The sequence below is a fragment of the Verticillium nonalfalfae genome, assembly GCF_003724135.2.
Source record: "Verticillium nonalfalfae strain VnAa140/NRRL 66861 chromosome Unknown scaffold_121, whole genome shotgun sequence".
NCBI lineage: Eukaryota > Fungi > Ascomycota > Sordariomycetes > Glomerellales > Plectosphaerellaceae > Verticillium > Verticillium nonalfalfae.
Window position 1 is genome coordinate 73,577 of NW_021167346.1, and position 17,049 is coordinate 90,625.

A 17,049-nucleotide genomic window follows, 5' to 3' on the forward strand; every position below is an offset into this window, starting at 1 on the left:
GACGAATTGCACAACACCCACACCATATCATTGGTATAACGATACACACTGACGATAGCTAAATACACTGGAGTAGAGTACTTCTGACGGCAATCAGGAGCTCGTTGAATGCTGACTTCAAGTCAAGGAGCGAAAACCATTCATTTGATTAGGCGATCTGAAGTGCGGATTGCGGATCGTCAATGCTTCATGCAGCCCCATCGCTATCTACATTGAAACTGGGCGGAATGGTTGACATGCCACCGACACCTTCAATTCCCCAGTCCCCAGCAACTTGTTCACGATTCGTGCTTGCGGCGGTTCGACAATCGACGCCTGATGTCTTTCACGCCACTGCCTGTTCCTGCCTCACTGTAGCTTGTACCAATGCCAGAGTCGCCCCTCCACATATCCTGCTTATCTCCGTCTCCTTCATCGTCCGCGTCGACTCCGGCCATTGCTTGGTTTTGTAGTCGCAACCCTGGAGTCTCCTCGTTAAGCTGTGACTCGTACTTGAGTGGTAGTTGTTTACTCAAGGTAGGAAAGGTCCGGGGAACATCAGAGAACTCATCCAACTCCCTGTCCTCTGTCTTAATGATTTCACGTGGGGCAGTGCATTCTGGTACCGAAGATCGAGGAAGGGTACTTGTTGTCGACATGCCCCAGACCAGCCAAGCAAGTATCATGAAGGTGATCTCGGCTGCCCAGAATAGCACGATAGCCGTGATGAATGAAAGCAGTCGGTAGTGATGCATAACCCAACGCAGACCGTGAAGCTGGGCTGTAATAACAATTGACGTCTCGTACGTCTGTAAATCTTGACCAGCCTGGATCTCAACATATGCGGCAGTAGGCATGGCGGACTGTTGGGAAGCCAGGAGGATCTTGTGTGCCATCGGTACGCCTAATGTCAAGACTTGCGACTTGGGCACGACGAGATGATAGAACAGAAAGACGAGGCGAGAAGCCGCAACGACCCATGGGTCTCTATACGGCAACAGTGCAGGGCGGCGGGATCGGAGGACGATGCTCCGTCCATCAAATCGCAATGGACCATCTGCATCGCGCTGGGTTCCTGTGCTGGCCGCAGGCGCCGTCTCGCCATTCAAGAGACACATGACGACCATGAAGTTGCCACGCTCAACGTTCGTCGGCGACAAGGGCATGGTCAAGACGATACTGATATCGTATGCCTGCTGCGTCTTCAGGTTCGTATCTGCGAGATAGGCGAGTCCAAAGGGGTCACGTCCGGACCTATGGCGGCGCTGTCAGTGAGCCTCTAGTGATTGGGTGCCGCCAGCAACAGTGACGAGCGAGGGCACTCACCCATATTGGAGATACACCGGGACACTGATGATTTGTTCAGGCATGTAACTTCGATAGAATAAAGCCGTTGAGACTGTCGCTATGAACAGCAAAGGAATACAGCCACCCAGTAGAAGGCTCAAGTTGATAGCCGCTCGCTGAGCGCCTTTCGACGTGGATGTTCTGTACACCCGATCAAGTGAATCCTATGCGACGCACCAGATGTCAGCCGCCAATAGGGCAAACAAAGAACAGCCGTCAGTCAAGGTTCAGGGATACCATTGCAGTCTTGTGTAACCGGTGTAGCTAGGTCTAACGGGAGTCGTGTGCGAAACGCTACGTCTTGGTGTTGAAGAGTGGTGATGCTGGAGCGCCGGCCAGTAGGGCTATGGTGGTTGGTAGCTTAGATGATCGCCAGTACATGCCAGTGATTATTGGCAAATGATCATATGACATGTCACAACAATCTGTGCTGGAGGGAAGAACTTGTTGGGCTGTGCCGAGCTTGGCCTGAGTTAAGCGCTCAGTGTGCCGGAGATGAAGTATCAGTGTCCTTTAAGGCTTTGGCTGTTTGTTTAAGAAAAATTAAAATTCATTTGAAGGTGGCGATCAGCCGGCAACTTTTGTTTGGGGTGGTCGGAGGATGTGCAAACTCGGTGGAAACACATTTGGCATGAACCTAGGCAGGCATGAAGGCTTAAGATGTCCCAGGGGGAGGGGGGAGGGCGCGGGGGGGTAAGCCTACAGGGGAGTTTACGCTGGAACTGGCGCCTACCGTGCCTTATGAAGCTAGGACCTGCCAGTTTCGGCATGTTTCGTACCAAAAGATCTGGCTATACTCATTTGAGGTACCCTGTTTCACCGCTTGGCTTGCGTGTAAAATAAGGTAGTAGGTTGACAAGATACCTGTTTCTCGTGTGTTCTGGATCCATACCAGGTGTTTGCACGAATGACGTGGAAATTACAGAGGATACACCTGGTGGCATGTATCAACAGTAGCGTCTCACAACAAAGGTGATAACAAGGCCAACCAAGCAACCGAGGTACCCTCTAGCCAGATAGAAATTATTTAGTCTGTGCCACGTCGTCTTTCGATTGGCCATCACCTGCCATTGCATGATACGTTTTCCAGATATTTGGCATTGACTAACTACCCAACCAACAGAACAATTTACAATCGTGGCCAACAACCATTCGTCGGCAAACAGCACGAATATTCACACTAGCTTGCTTGCTATATGACGTGACTGTGTTCTATACCCAAAGCGCCCAGCTTGGTCCGCTGCTCGAGCACAAAGCTTCAGTTACCTGCCATGCGTGATCTTTCAGCAGGCTTGGAGGTAGTTGCTAGGTACAAGGCCAACACGTCCATTACCGCCATGTACTTCTGCTTCCCACCAACCATCATCTTGGTGCCTGAGCACAGCCATCATGTCGCCTTTAGAAAAACCAAGCTCTTCTGGAATGGCCGCCTGGTACACGTACATTGCCCTCGCTGGACCAACAGTCAATAAAGCTCAGAACATAGTTTACAAGGATATGGCGCAAGCTTACCGAAGTGAAGAATGGCACGGCCATCTCGAGTGTACTGTCGCGAAGGATCAGCAACACTCTTACTTCGCTGACGCGAACCGCTTTGCGCGGGCCCTCCTCCATCGTAAAGCCCCATAGCACGATTACTGGAGCTTGTCCCCGGCCGGCCTCCATTCCGACCTCGCTGTGATCCATGGTTCTCATCTCCGAGCGGCGCCAATTGAACGGACATGTCAACCTGCGCCGGACCGCTATTGGACCTTGTATACTCGCGGAACGGTGCCGGGGACGCTGATCTTGCCACATCGTTTGGAGAGCCTTGTCGGTAGTAGTCTTGATCCTGAGGCCTGGCTGGTCCAGCTCCCAGATCGTGCTGGCTGGCTAGGCGAGGATTTGGTGAAGCAGAGCGATGGGCACTTCGTACACTGCTGGACATATCGGGTCTTGGAGATACACTTCGAGGCGGTGCTGGAGACATAGCTCTGGGCACCTCACGCCCCCTGGTTGTAGTGCGTGCTGTCGAATTGCCTGCAAACCCGCTGGAGCCCGGTCGACTGTCTGAGCCGAACACCGAGCGTGCTTGTTCAGTGAACTTCTGGGATGTTTCCTTCATAGCCCTGGCAGTGACAGCAGCAGGAGGAACACCCAGTCTTTGTACTTGTTGGTCATATGAGGGTGGGGGTGTGCCCCTCAGGCCAGCGGTTGCAGCGCTGTTACTAGCCAGCGGTGGGACCGATCTGGCAAAGGACTGCTGCGAGCTGGGGGCAGGCGTAGCGATGCCGTGGTAGCGGTCGGCAGACACCCTGACGGTTGCTTGCTTGTCTGCGCCGACGCCTTTTAACTCAGCAAGTGCCAACGCAATCGGATCAATTTCTTCGGGAGTGGCCTTCGGTTTGTTTGCCATTCTCTTTTCCATATCTGGGGTTGTGACGGAGAACACGTTCTGGCCTACGTTTAGTGCCAAGCTGGCATTCGCATCTATGGGCTCAGGACTGTTTGTTGCACGATCTGAGAGCAGCGTAGATGTCTCCTTCGAGTAGATTTGTGGACGTCGATTGGGACTGGCTTGACCGCCGTGAGATGCAGAATGCCAAGTATTTCTGCCGGAAGACGACTGGGCTGCTTCTTTGGTGCTTTTGCGGCGGAATGGGCTGTGGTTCTGGAAAAAGCCACTTCTCTTCTTGAAGACTCGACGCTCTGTTGCCGCCTCTAGTGGTACTTGTTCTTGTTTGGTTGGGGATGCTTTACCACTGGGGGGTTCTTGGCTTGATAGCGATGTAGGGTAGCTATACTCGCTATGCGAGTCTCGGCTGGAGGGCCGAGCTGAAGCTGGATGAGAACTGCGCTCCGAGGGTGGACCTGTGCGACAGAGCATAGTCATACCATCAAGTGGATAAGGGTCGTGTGGTACTGCCGCCAAGGGTCCATGCTGAGTCGTATCGTGAGGAACTCGGTGCTGCGACGGCTGATGATGACTTTGGGAAGCGTCGACCTGACCGTGTCGCACACCGCTCGAGACTTGGGGCGTCCCTCGTGCGGCAAGCCCGCTTTCGCGTCCAGGTGTCTGTTGTGGCTCTCTGTGGCTGAGATTCTGGGCGAGGTGTGAATTCGGGTCGTGGTGAGACTCGTAAGTTGACGGCTGTGGTGACGAGGATCTGAATGCAGGATTAATGCTCCTAGGGAACTGTGCTACCGAGTAATTTTCGTCCTCCGACGCCTCGGACTGCGTGTCAGTGGCGTCTCCTCTGCAGAAGTTGATATATTTCGGAGGGTCTGGAATCTCCTGGCCTGTTCCCCGTTCATTGATGAAGGTAATTATGTCTGTCTCAACATCCATCTTTTCCAGAGACAGACGGATCTTCTCGCATGAAGCATCATCGCTGACGCATACTGTGGAAGCAATATTGGCAAACTGCCAAAGGCTGCTTTTGGTGAAGTCGAGGCGCTCTTCCTCAAGGTCCTGGAATTTGTCCGCGGCGGCCTTCCATTCTCGGTTCCAACGAGCCGTCGTATCCTCAAGGGCCTTGACTGCATGCTCGTATTCCGTGTTGGATGTTGCAACCGAAATCTGTGTTTTCTCAAGCTTAGCTTTGTTTTTACGCTCCTCCTGGCCCATGACCATATGTCCCTGAGCGAGGTAACCTTTGATCTTCAGGCATTCCTGTTCGTAACGATCTCGTGTCTGCCGAGTTGTCAGTTAGCATACAGTTCGATCCCCTATACTTTTCGTACTCCAGGTGGCTGTGCTCAAGTACAGACCTTGTTTACGTGCTGCGTCTGCTGAATCTTCGTCTTCAGTAGCTTTTCGATACCGTTCTGCACGATCTTCCTCCTCTCCTTCATCCCCCCAGCAAAGGCACCAAGCGGTTCTTCCAGTTCACTCTTCATCTGCGCAGCATTATTCTGGTGCTGTTTGGCCATGGCCTCGACCTCCCCTCGCAAAGTGTCGAGTGACGTTCTAAGGCTACCCATCTCTAGGGAGCCAAGCGGTTTGCGACACAGTGATAGCAATTTCCGCGCGTAATCATCTTCAATCGACGCTCGTGCTTTTCCACAATCAGCAGCTAAAACTCCGCGCCAGTGCTCAGAGATTAATCTCACCGCTGTAGAATGCTTTCAGTTCGTCAGAAGTCTGCTTCGCTGCGAGCATGCGCTCCAGGAGAGGTTGGACTCCGGCATCCTCCTTTCCCCAGAAATTGTTGGCAACTGCTTCCATCAGCATACACCTAAAGTATCAAGACATTTGTACATACAGGACAGAGACACAGCTGGTCCGTCCACTGAAGCTGCTGGCATGTCGTGCAATGGGTTCAACGCAACCTTGTATTCGGAGTACTTTTGGGCTCTTAATTATTCGAAGGAAACTGCGACGTCAGATTCGACATCGACCGACTTGGTCGACTTTTTGCGACTGGAAGAGGAGTACGGTTGTACTCGGAAAGACAAGTCATGTAATTTGGAATAGATGGTTGTCGTTTGCCCAGGGCGTCACTAGGTACGACTGTTCTACGTGCGTACCATTCATCAATCGCTTTGTTGAAAAGGGTGACAGTTACCACAGCAACGTGGAGCTTGCAGGCCACTGAGCAAGATTGAGGCCCACTCTTACTTAGGTAGGTACCTGTCGTCATTCACGTGCACGTGAGCCAACTCCTGGGCCTGACACGTGCCCTCTTCTGCCCCATCCTCTCAATTGGAAGCCTGGCGAATTACCTTACAGGACCTTCCCGACTCGTAGCCCCGCCAATGCCTGGCAACCCAATAACGCTGGCTTCTTGTAGTCAGGGTACGTATATCGACCCAGAAGGGAAAGGAGCCCAAGGCTGCCGCTGCCGGGCCTACTTTGACCCCAGCTCCAGTGCTTAAGCCAATCAATCATCCTGCACCTGGCCCATTGCACTCTTTCACACCTGTCCCATTGCACCACGAGTCTGCCAATTTCTCCTCTCGCGACCTTACCTTTCTCACCCTTGGAAAGTTCTTATCACGACACGACCGGCGTATTGAGCCAGCAAACGCACGTAACGAGACGCTATAACTTCGGCACACGGGCGACTATCTTGTCAGCGATCACCACGTTGTCGCCATCTAGGGGACGTACTATAGCCTTATTGTACGCTCTCCAACGGGGGACTGTCTGTCAGGAGACCCTCAGTCGCCCGCAACGACGTCTTTAACCTCGAACGGTTTTTTCTCTCAGGCATTTCCTGCCTGAACGTTCTCAAACACCTTTTGGCCGAGTCGATTACCTGCCGCGCGCCTTCCCTGATCAGTGATCGGTCTACGACGTTAGATTGGTATCGGCACGCATCCACGGACATCTAGCGGTCAGGTGGCTCAGTGAGCAAGCTGCTCTGTTCGACCTGAACAGAAGCTCTGCCTGCCCTATCGCTCCCTGTTCCGAAAAGTACTCCATGGTGCCGCCATCAAGAGCGGGATCTTTTTCACCAAATCCTGCACAGACTCTGCAGACAGGAAACAGCCACTCGCCCAACCCGTCGCAAGGAGGGCAGTTTAGCTCGGGCGCGAGTCCCAGCACGCATAGCCCGACCGGAACCAATCCACTGGCTAAGATTGTCGTTGCTCAGATATACCTGCTTTTGAGTACCATCAAGGAGGATAAGGGTCGCGTCAAACGGGAGACCCAGGCGGATCAGCTTAAAAAGGTATGCCCCCCCTTTCATCACGTTATCTAGCATCTAACGACTTGGCGCCTGCTGCAGCTCCTCGATGATCACGGCATGGAGGTGTTTTCTAAATACTTCACCCGGCTTGTTGCCGGCAACGCTGGCCAGATTTTTCCTGGCTTGACGCGACCGGTCTCGAATCCTGGAAACTACCACCTCCTTGTCAGTGAAATGCGGAATATTGCTCACGATGCGAACCAAGCAATAAAAATTGCCGAATCCATCGATTCTGGTACAGAGGATATATTCCGTGATTTTGACCTGTCGACTTTCATGGAGCATTTTAAACTTGATGCTCTCGAGAAGACCATACTTGCGCTTGCATTCAAGCTTGGGTCGCGATCTGACCTGAAGACCAAGGGTAAGTTGCCTTGCTGCGATCTGGTCTTCTCGTCCCTAATGTATTTCCTAGCCGATGCCATCCTCTCAACGAACTTTCCTACTTTTGTCAACATCATCGCTCGTCCAGACCTCGAGGAGCATGCCGACTTGACCGACTCATTCATTGCCACTATCGTCGACCGCTTCATTCAGTACCAACCACCTAACTTCAATGCAGCCTCGAAATCTGAGCTAGCTTTCAAGGTGAAATCTCGCTGGGACGGTGATCAAGCGCCTCCTCCATCTGAAGTTCTTGCTGCCTTGGACTTGGTTAGAGTTCTAGCTGACAAGCCGCCTAATGCCCTCGCCACCTACATACAGCGTACGGGTGCAGGTTTCACGAAGGATCATGATGCCTGCGTTTCATACCTGCAAAATCGGCCAACTCATGTGCAACTCTCGGAGGAGCAGGTTTCCATCGCACTCACGTATACAACCATCAGTCAAACGCCTCACCATGACCCTGGCATTCTTGCCGCAGCTTTACGGCGGGTTCTACCGTCAACCTTCCGTTGGCAAGATGTCGTCACCTACTTCGATCAGCGCTCTGCCCGCATATCGTCGCAGCAGTTCTTGATGCTTTACAATGCCCTCGTACCGATCGCACAAGACAGCTCGTCTTCTCTCAATATTGAGCAACTATGGGGCGGAAACTGGGAAAACCCGGAAACACAGCTCTCCTTCATCTGCGCATTCGCGTCGCTGATGCCAGACCAACTTGACGCGAGCACGATACCTGGTTTAAGCCCAACGCTGACTCTCGAGTCCTTCGCCCAGTCCCCCTCTGAAGTTCGTCAGCGCGCCGCATTCGCGGTGAAGCATCCTTTGGTTTCAGTAGCCGCCCTTGCTGCTGTCTTCCATGTTGCACTTCATTCCGTTCATGCCTCACAAACTGTCGAGGCCAAACGCCTATTTCAAGAGGTCGTTGTACCCAATCTAGACATTTTTGTCGTCTCTGCTTTCGGGGTCCCCAAGCCTTGGCCTTCAATGGCCACCGAGACATTGATTTCCTTGTTCGATAACTTCCTTTACAAAAGATCTGCAGAGTATGACTTTGTCCTCGATAGCCTTTGGCAAAGGGACCGGGAATGGGTGACTCAAAGGCTTATTGACGCCCACGCCATCAAGCCGACCGATCTGCCTCTAATCTTCGAGCATGCAGTCAAACACAAGTGGCTCGAGGACCTCGTTTCGCTTACCAGTGGCTTTGGTTTGGACCTCGCAGCTTTCGCACACGCAGAAGGCTACCTAGACCTCGGACACTGGGCTCGACAGAATTCCGAACGGAGCGCCGAAGTAGCCCGATCCCTACAACAATTCTTGCTTATCAAGGCAAATCTTGAGCTACAATATCAACGCCCGCCTGATGGGCAGTCCATCGTCAAATCCACGACCCTTCAAGTCAAAACCGTCTCGGCACTTCTCCAGATATTGGAAGATTTCATGCCCAAGGCTCCGGTCCACGACTTGATCCTGGTGCAGCGGTCTTGTATCACTGTCTACCCCCGCCTGATCAACTATGGGGAAGGGTATGACGACGTTATCGATGCGAACGGCGCTGACGGCAATGCATTGCCATTGGCTGCAAATGCGAAAATGGAAGAGCACTACAAAAAGATGTACGGCGACGAGATACAGGTTCGGAATATCGTCGACGTCCTCCGTCGGTATAAACACTCTCGCGATCCCCTCGATCAGGACGTCTTCGCTTGCATGATTCATGGGCTTTTCGACGAGTACGCTCATTACGTGGACTATCCGCTCGAGGCGCTCGCAACCACAGCGGTTCTATTTGGCGGTATCATATCGCATAAGCTGATTGCGGATCTACCGCTCAAGATCGGACTGGGTATGATTCTTGAAGCTGTGAGAGACTATCCTCCAGATGTCTCCATGTATAAGTTCGGTCTGCAAGCTTTGATGCAACTTTTTTCACGTTTTAGAGAGTGGCCTGGATTCTGCAAGCAACTGCTGCAGATACCCGGCCTCCAAGGAACAGAAGCATGGAAAAAGGCCGAGGACGTTGTCCGAGAACATGAAGAAGAGGGCAGCCGTTCGCGCACCGGCCCCAACCCACCCACCCACGCAACTGCGTTCTCTGCTGAGCCTGTCCCCAACGGCGGTGCTGACGAGTCCCGTGATGCTAATCGCCAAGCACCTCCATTTGCCTCGATCAACGCAGAAAGTTCATTCCCCGCGCTTGCATTTGAGAGTCCGTCGGATGACACCCAGGGAAAGATCCAGTTCGTCCTCAACAATCTTACAGAGACCACTCTTCAGTCTATGTGCAAGGAACTACGAGACATGGTCGAGCAGAGGCACCAGCAGTGGTTTGCCAGCCATCTTGTCGAAGAGCGTGCGAAGATGCAACCCAACTATCATCAAGTCTACTTGGATTTGGTGAAACTGTTCGAGGACAAGGTCCTTTGGGCGGAGGTCTTGCGAGAGACTTATCTCAGCGTTGCACGTATGCTCAACTCCGAGGCGACCATCACTAACCCTACCGAGCGCTCTCACCTCAAGAATCTCGGTGGTTGGCTGGGACTTTTGACCTTGGCACGGGACAGACCGATCAAGCACAAGAACATTGCTTTTAAGCAGCTTCTCCTCGAGGCACACGATACCAAGAGGCTGGTTGTTGTTCTTCCGTTCGTCTGCAAAGTTCTGATTCAAGGAATTCACTCAACGGTCTTTCGCCCTCCCAACCCATGGCTCATGGATATCATTCACCTACTGATCGACCTTTATCATCATGCGGAACTCAAACTCAACCTTAAATTCGAGATCGAGGTGCTCTGCAAAGGACTTAGCTTGGACCATAAGACAATCGAGCCCTCGGGCGAGATTCTTAATCGTACTGCTGCCGACGAGCCATTAGAGCTTCTCGGTCACGATAACCTGGAGTCATTTGACAATCTGTCGCTCAACGGCCTAGCTACAGGCGTTAGCGCAGGTTTGTCACCACAAATTCTCCCAGCATCAATCCCAGACCTCGCGCCAATGATTCAAATACCCCCGACCAATGAGATGGTGGTTGCCACCTCGCGACTGCATGATATCGTGCGCACTGCCCTCACTCGCGCGTTGCAAGATATCATTCAGCCGGTAGTTGACAGATCGGTGACCATTGCGGCGATTTCAACAAGGGAAATGATACGCAAGGATTTTGCTACGGAGCCCGACGAAAACAGAATTCGCACATCTGCTATTAATATGGTAAAAGCAACTGCTGGTAGCCTCGCACTCGTAACGTCCAAGGAGCCACTCAGGGGAAACTTCACCAACTACTTGCGAAACCTTTCCAACGACTTGCCGCAGGGCTTGCCTGAAGGGACCATTATAATGTGCGTCAATTCGAACTTAGACCTCGCCTGTAACATCATTGAAAAACAGGCCGAGGAGAGGGCGGTGCCTGAGATTGAAGAGATGATCGAAACCGAGTTGGACGCTCGCCGCCGCCATCGCGCGCAGAGACCGAACGAACCATACGTCGATCCTTCTCTTAGTCGGTGGGCATGGACCATACCTAATCCATTTAAGCTGTCACCGAGTCTCAGCGGATTGAATCCTGAACAAATGGCGATCTATGAAGATTTCGCTCGTCAACCGCGGGCCAGCAACACCACAACCGTCTCACACGCGCCATCGGTATCGGAGACAACCAGATCAATGGCAAACGATGTATTGGCAGATCAATTCAATTCCCTGCCCATCTCCACACCAGCCGAGACGCCCGCGGCGCAGCACCTGACTGCCCACATGCCGTCCTATGGACCCCCACATCTGGGTGCCGTCGCAAGTGGTAGGCCATTTCAGCTGGACGGACGAGCCCTCTTCGAGAGGGTCCAGAAACTCCTGGTTGAGCTCCAACGTGTGGCGACAGAAGCCCGTGAAGACCATTTCATTGATTTGCCCAGGCCCCATCCCGTTCTCGACGTGGTGGATGCATTGGTTCAGCACATGATCAAGACTTCACAAAATTCGGAAGAATTCGCCCTCTTTGCTGCTGAGCAAATTATCCAGCTTATATTCAGCCAGGTTGAAGACAATCTTGCTCTGGAGAGTTTGGTTCACGTTCTTGAAACACTGCGCAAAATCTCTGGACCGGTGTTGAACAATCGAGTTACGACACTGTTCCGACAACAACCTGGCTCGAGCTTCCTTCGCCTGCCGCTTCTGGCTGCCCTGTTGCGAACAGACTTGATCGACTGGAGAAATGTTGACGTTGCGCTGGCTAAGACGGTGCAGCAACGGAAAGAAGGTTCCCTGGAATTCCTGGAACAGATGATTGACCTGACCCTCTTGGGGACTCGGCCACTGGCCCTATACGGCGACTTCGTACGCACCCTGGATGTCGCATGGACTTTGGTTCACGATGATCCGGAATCGCCTGTTTCTCAGCGGCTATTGACGAAGCTGTCAAGCCAAGGTATTTCTCTGAGCGTGGCAGCGGACACCGATATCTTGCACCAACGAGATCAAATGGAGTATGTTTTTGATGAATGGGTTCATCTCTACGGCAACCCCAATGCGCCCGACGATTCCGCGGTGCTCTTTGCGCGACAGATGCAGGCCAGAGGTCTGCTAAGGAACAAGGACGATTTATTCCTCCTCATCAGGGTCGCCGTCGACGTCTGTGTTGACAGGTACGAGCATTTTGCGCACACAACAGGCACAGTTGCAGATGCCTTCGTCGCTACAGACGCACTCGCAAAGATGATAGGCGTTCTTATCAAGGACCATGGAGCAGAGGACGCGGGCATAACGACATCAAGGCCAGTTTATCTTGACTCGATCCTAGCCCTGCTGACCCTCGTCCTGAGCCACCATCATCTGAAGCGAGTTGAGCACTTCAATCAAAGGGTGTTCCATCGTCTGCTATCCGTCTTGCTCCATGAAGTGGGCGCAATCGAAAGTCAAGTCGATGAGCTTGAGCAGCTTGACATGCTGCTGCGAATTGCCTCCCGACTCGCGGATCTCAGTCCCCGATACCTTCCGGGCTTCGCCTATGGCTGGCTGTCGCTTATTCAACACAGAGCATTTCTACCTGCTATCTTGAAGGAGCGTGCAGGCTGGTCAGCGTATACGACACTCCTACGCATGCTCTTCGAATTCGTTGGGGAACAGCTCAAAGCTCCTGAGCCCACCGCCGTGGCACGTGATACATACCGTGCGACATTAAAACTGCTCGTTGTCCTGCAACATGATTTCACAGAGTACATCGCTGCTCATTCCGACCAGCTACGCATAAGCTTGCCTCCCCACTGCAAGCAGCTTATCAATGCTATTCTCGCCGCAAACCCGGCATCTCAGGATGCTCTGAGTCCTAATGCGGATCAAAGTAATGGGTTGAAGGCGAAAGAGGGTACCGAAGACGACACTCCTATTTTGCTGAGGGAGCACGGTCTCCTCGGCGTAGTCGATCAGGCTCTGCACACTGGTCCATCGGAAGACGGCTTGGCTCACATGACGCGTGCCATCATCGAATCTGACGCCCGCGAAACCGGATTTGCGCACGTCAGTATCAACGTGAATCTTTCCGTCATCGAAGCGATCATACTCCATATTGGCAAATACGCTGTGGGGCGTTTGGCCCAAGGAGGAGAGTCTTTCAACCCATCTTCGACAGACGTCGCAATTTTGTCGCTATTGATGCACGAGCTGGCGCCGGAGCCCCGCTATTACCTCGTTGTCGGCATGGTTAACCAGCTGAGGTTCCCTGGCGATATGACGAGCTACTTCAGTCGAGTTCTGCTGGAAATTTTCGGCCGCGACTTGAATGATCCCGACGACACAGAGATCCGGCAGCAGATCACGCGCGTGTTGTGGGAACGACTGATCGGTTTCTGGCCACAGCCTTGGGGCCTCATGATCACGGTTCTGGAGCTTCTGAAGAACGAAAAGTATGCTTTCTTCGACCTACCATTTGTTAAGTCGTCACCCGAGGTACGTTTCCATTGCTATTTTTGCGATTTTCGTGTTATACACATTGTGTGGTCAAAATGCTAACCTGGCTTCAAAGATAATCGATCGTTTCCACGCTGTTCTTCAGCGTGCGTAATGAGGTATACGACCTGCACTGGCAATGTGAACGTCAACGGTGTGCCCGTCTGTGTCTTCGTGGCTGCTCTCGGTGTGGACGATGGCGGGGTACCTGCACCCCAAAAGTAACGAAACACAGTACGCACAACAAGGCTTCCCGGGAGATCGCAAATATGTTTTGGTGTAATTACGGAAAGTGACGCAAATGAGGGCTTCACTCTTGGAGGACGGCGTTAAAGGATGCGCAACAGGCGAGCGCTGCATGCCTTACGATGCATGACACTTCTCAACATGCCATCAATTTGTAAGATAAGGAACGGATCACCGAAAGGGGGGGGGATCGTTGTAAGGCTAGGCGATGGTTGTGGTAGAAGATGATAGCCAGCCTCATAGGCATAGTCTGCAGCAGTACAAAAGTCGTCTGTTGGCCGGTCAAATTAATTGAACTGATGGCTCTTGCTATTCTCCTTCCCCTCATCGGGCCCTTATCAGGCGGCATGTTCCCATACAAACACTAAAGCCACACGTGCTCAGGACGTGGCAGCGTCTAAAAATATCTTACCAAAGGAAAACGAAATCCTCAGCGCTTACGTATCGGCTTGTCATGAAGGCGCCCAAGGATACCTCTGAATCCATATTTCAGGAAAATAGGGTCTCAGTAACCGAAAATATCGAAGCAAAACAGCATGATGGTACGGCGGGCGATGAGGCCTTGTCATTGGGCCTTGTCAGGGACTCGAGAGTGGGGCACCGGCATATCCTATGCACCCCGTCATGGAAACTATGGAGCCCATCCAATGCGGCGGGCGTGTGAAAAAAAAGTTTCCCATATCTGCCACCAGTTACGGGACACACCTATGACCCTCCACCTCTCATTCCCCTGTCTCCTTGTCATTGTATGACATATTGTACCAGCAGTCAGTTGCGAATGATCAGGGCCGGACCCATCTCTATATCACATCCCTCCTTAATCCAAGCAAACAACCACGCCCGTGTGTATCTACTATATCGACCGCCCTTACGAAATTCACAAGTCGCTCCGGAACCAAGCGTCTCACCCCAGCATCGCACTTCGACCGATAGCTGGATCGATCAATTTCGAATGCAATATGCCTTATAATACTCGCCGCAAATCCCTTTCCTTGACATTGCTTGGGGTTCACGTCCCAGTCTCCCACGCCGAACGAGCCGCTGCCGCCGCAGCCGCTGCTGCTGGAGCACCCTCTACGCACCAGAATGTAGTAGAGAAGCGATCAGGGGAATCCAAATCCACTACTGTCCCTGGTACACGTCATGCCAACAAGAGGGCAAAGATGTCACACGGGAAAGGAAGCTGCGGATTACCACTTTCCCCGACCACGAGTACGGCAACATCATTCGAAGAAAACGCCGCTGGCAAGTATAAGCACACTCCACCACCGTCACCGAAAAGAAGGCAAAGCAGGCTCGAACTCGACACAGAAAACACACCCAATCGACTGATCGACCTTGAGGGCACCGATGACAACGTTGTGGAGGCTGTGATATTACAACTCCAAGCGACATCAAATCGACCGCATCTTGTGAAAGAACTTGCCCCTATTCTCGCCGAGAGCCTCTCCATTGTTCAACAGTACGTGTCAACAGTCTCGTTGATCCCCTTGTTTGATCGCTGCTAACATGCGACTACTTCAGCTCGGCGAACCCATCCGCCCTCATATCTGCTAGATTAGCCTCATATCTCAAGCGCCCATGCTGGTCTGCTTTGGCGCCCTGTCCACTAGCGAAGGAACTTGAGTCTTCGCGAAGCTACTATCATCTCACAACATGCGCCCGCAAGCCGTTCCCTCCTATGACTGCCCTCAAGCTTCGTCCTCGGGTCGCCATATCTCCTTCGATCTCGAGTTCTGGGTCTCTCTTCGGTGACGACGATGATGCGCACCGCCGAGAGTTGAGTCCTTCGCCAGAGGTCGATCTTTCACCTGACTTTGATGACATGGTCGATGATATGGATGTCCCCGTCACGCCAATTGGGTCTTTTTCGAAGACTGTTCGTATGCCCCGCTCCCTAAGAAGCGCCTCTCCCCCTTTGGAGAAGGACGAGAGAGAATTTACTCAAACGGCAGACGGACTTCATAAGCGCAAGCTGTCTGGCGAATCATTACCAGGCTGTGGAGAGCATGTCCAACCCGACGACCTTGCTCGGGATGACCTATTTGGAGACAGATCATACATCGCCGCTGGGTCAACAGTGTCTACGAATTTCATGGCTAGTCCGGCATTCCGAGCGACTTTCCCACCATCAAGCACTAGAAAAGACACAGAAGATAATTGGTTGAAGTTTGGCAAATCGCTCGAGTGGGACCATAAGCCCGAGGACATTGAGCTTGACGAGCTTGATTGTTTGCTTGATGCCTGCTGAGCACAGCGACCTTCGTCGAAATACCCCGACTTGTGATATGATGGATAATCATCTGTATTTTTTATGGTTTTGTAGTGTACAAGATCAGGCTGTGTATGCAGCCTAGGCCTACGTTGAGATGAAGCAATGATAAAGAACGAAGATATCTCCTTCCAAACCCCTTTCCGTACGCCGGAAGAGCTGAAGCTCTTTCGGCATACTCTAGGCTGTCACGGATCGTGCGACGGCTCGCCACCATTGGGTGAATCCACAGCTAGCTCAATCCATACCGTAGTGCCCAATTGCGTGATGAAGGGTCTTTCCAGTCGTACGATCCTGAGACCTGGTGTTAACTTAGCTGCGCTTTCGATGATTCCGACAATGTCTCTATTCCACCAGCAACCATACTTGCGGTAGTGTGCAAGCGCAGACCAGTCAAGAAGGGTATTGACAAGCCGCCACCATCCACGCCCATGCTCCACAAGTATGATCCTACCAGTTCCAAGCTTGACGGCGCTTGCCAAATTGGATAAGACCTTTTCGGGATCTGACACACTACATAGACCAAAAGTCTGGACAACTGTATCGTATTTTTGGTCGTTGCAAACTGTCGGCTCTGGCGGCGGGAGTATACCCTCGATATCACACTGTGCGACCCTGACCTTTCCGCCAAGATATGCGAATTCTCGCCATCCACCACCTGACGATGCCGTGCGGGCTGATACGGTCGGAGTCATGTCGGTCATGCCAGGAACGGCCTTAGGCAGCTTGTCAATGGCAACCCCTAGCATATCTGCCGATATATCAACACCTGTAAAAGAAAGTAAAGCTTGCTGCCGAGCATCGGGCTTCCCTGGCGCCATGTCATTTTGCGAAGGGACTATTCTACTCCAGTCATAGAAAGCCAAATTACGCCCAGTCCCAAGCGCCACCTCGAGGACATGGCCCATGGCAAGTCGACCGATATCTTTCCGCAGTGATATAATACCCATGGCTTCTTCAGACGCATCGAGGCTGGAGTCGAACTGGCGGGCAGATTCACGAGTGAATGTGGGTGGCCGACCGGTCGGAGAAGCTTGGAGATCTGCTGAGGGTTCGGTCGCAAACGACGATATCATCATGCTGACATATATACCACAGCCAAGCGCAACTACCCCAGCGGCGAGCAATGGGTATTTTCTAGCTTTGAAGATGGCGTCGGCAGTATCGTATCCTGTGTGTTGTGTGCCGGTAGGGCCAATC

The 17,049-nt window shown here is 52.5% G+C and overlaps 3 protein-coding genes across 3 annotated transcripts; 1 reads left to right on the forward strand and 2 right to left on the reverse strand.

The window, feature by feature from the left end:
• Nucleotides 1-278: 278 nt before the first annotated feature.
• Nucleotides 279-1,566, reverse strand: D7B24_001194 (uncharacterized protein; the record flags this gene model as incomplete). The annotated part of the gene is made up of 3 exons (XM_028635437.1): nt 279-1,233; nt 1,306-1,490; nt 1,564-1,566. 3 exons carry the CDS (start codon nt 1,564-1,566, stop codon nt 279-281), a joined length of 1,143 nt encoding a protein of 380 aa, XP_028492108.1.
• Nucleotides 1,567-2,584: 1,018 nt separating this feature from the next.
• Nucleotides 2,585-5,842, reverse strand: D7B24_001195 (uncharacterized protein; the record flags this gene model as incomplete). Its single annotated transcript, XM_028635438.1, has 11 exons — nt 2,585-2,700; nt 2,770-2,779; nt 2,839-3,164; nt 3,242-3,285; nt 3,387-3,760; nt 4,201-4,381; nt 4,443-4,999; nt 5,077-5,363; nt 5,419-5,523; nt 5,571-5,660; nt 5,836-5,842. The coding sequence occupies 11 exons, from the start codon at nt 5,840-5,842 to the stop codon at nt 2,585-2,587; spliced, it is 2,097 nt and encodes a 698-aa protein (XP_028492109.1).
• Nucleotides 5,843-6,731: 889 nt separating this feature from the next.
• On the forward strand, nt 6,732-13,446 carry D7B24_001196 (uncharacterized protein; the record flags this gene model as incomplete). The annotated part of the gene is made up of 4 exons (XM_028635439.1): nt 6,732-6,983; nt 7,041-7,365; nt 7,417-13,331; nt 13,408-13,446. 4 exons carry the CDS (start codon nt 6,732-6,734, stop codon nt 13,444-13,446), a joined length of 6,531 nt encoding a protein of 2,176 aa, XP_028492110.1.
• Between the last annotated feature and the right edge of the window lie 3,603 nt (nt 13,447-17,049).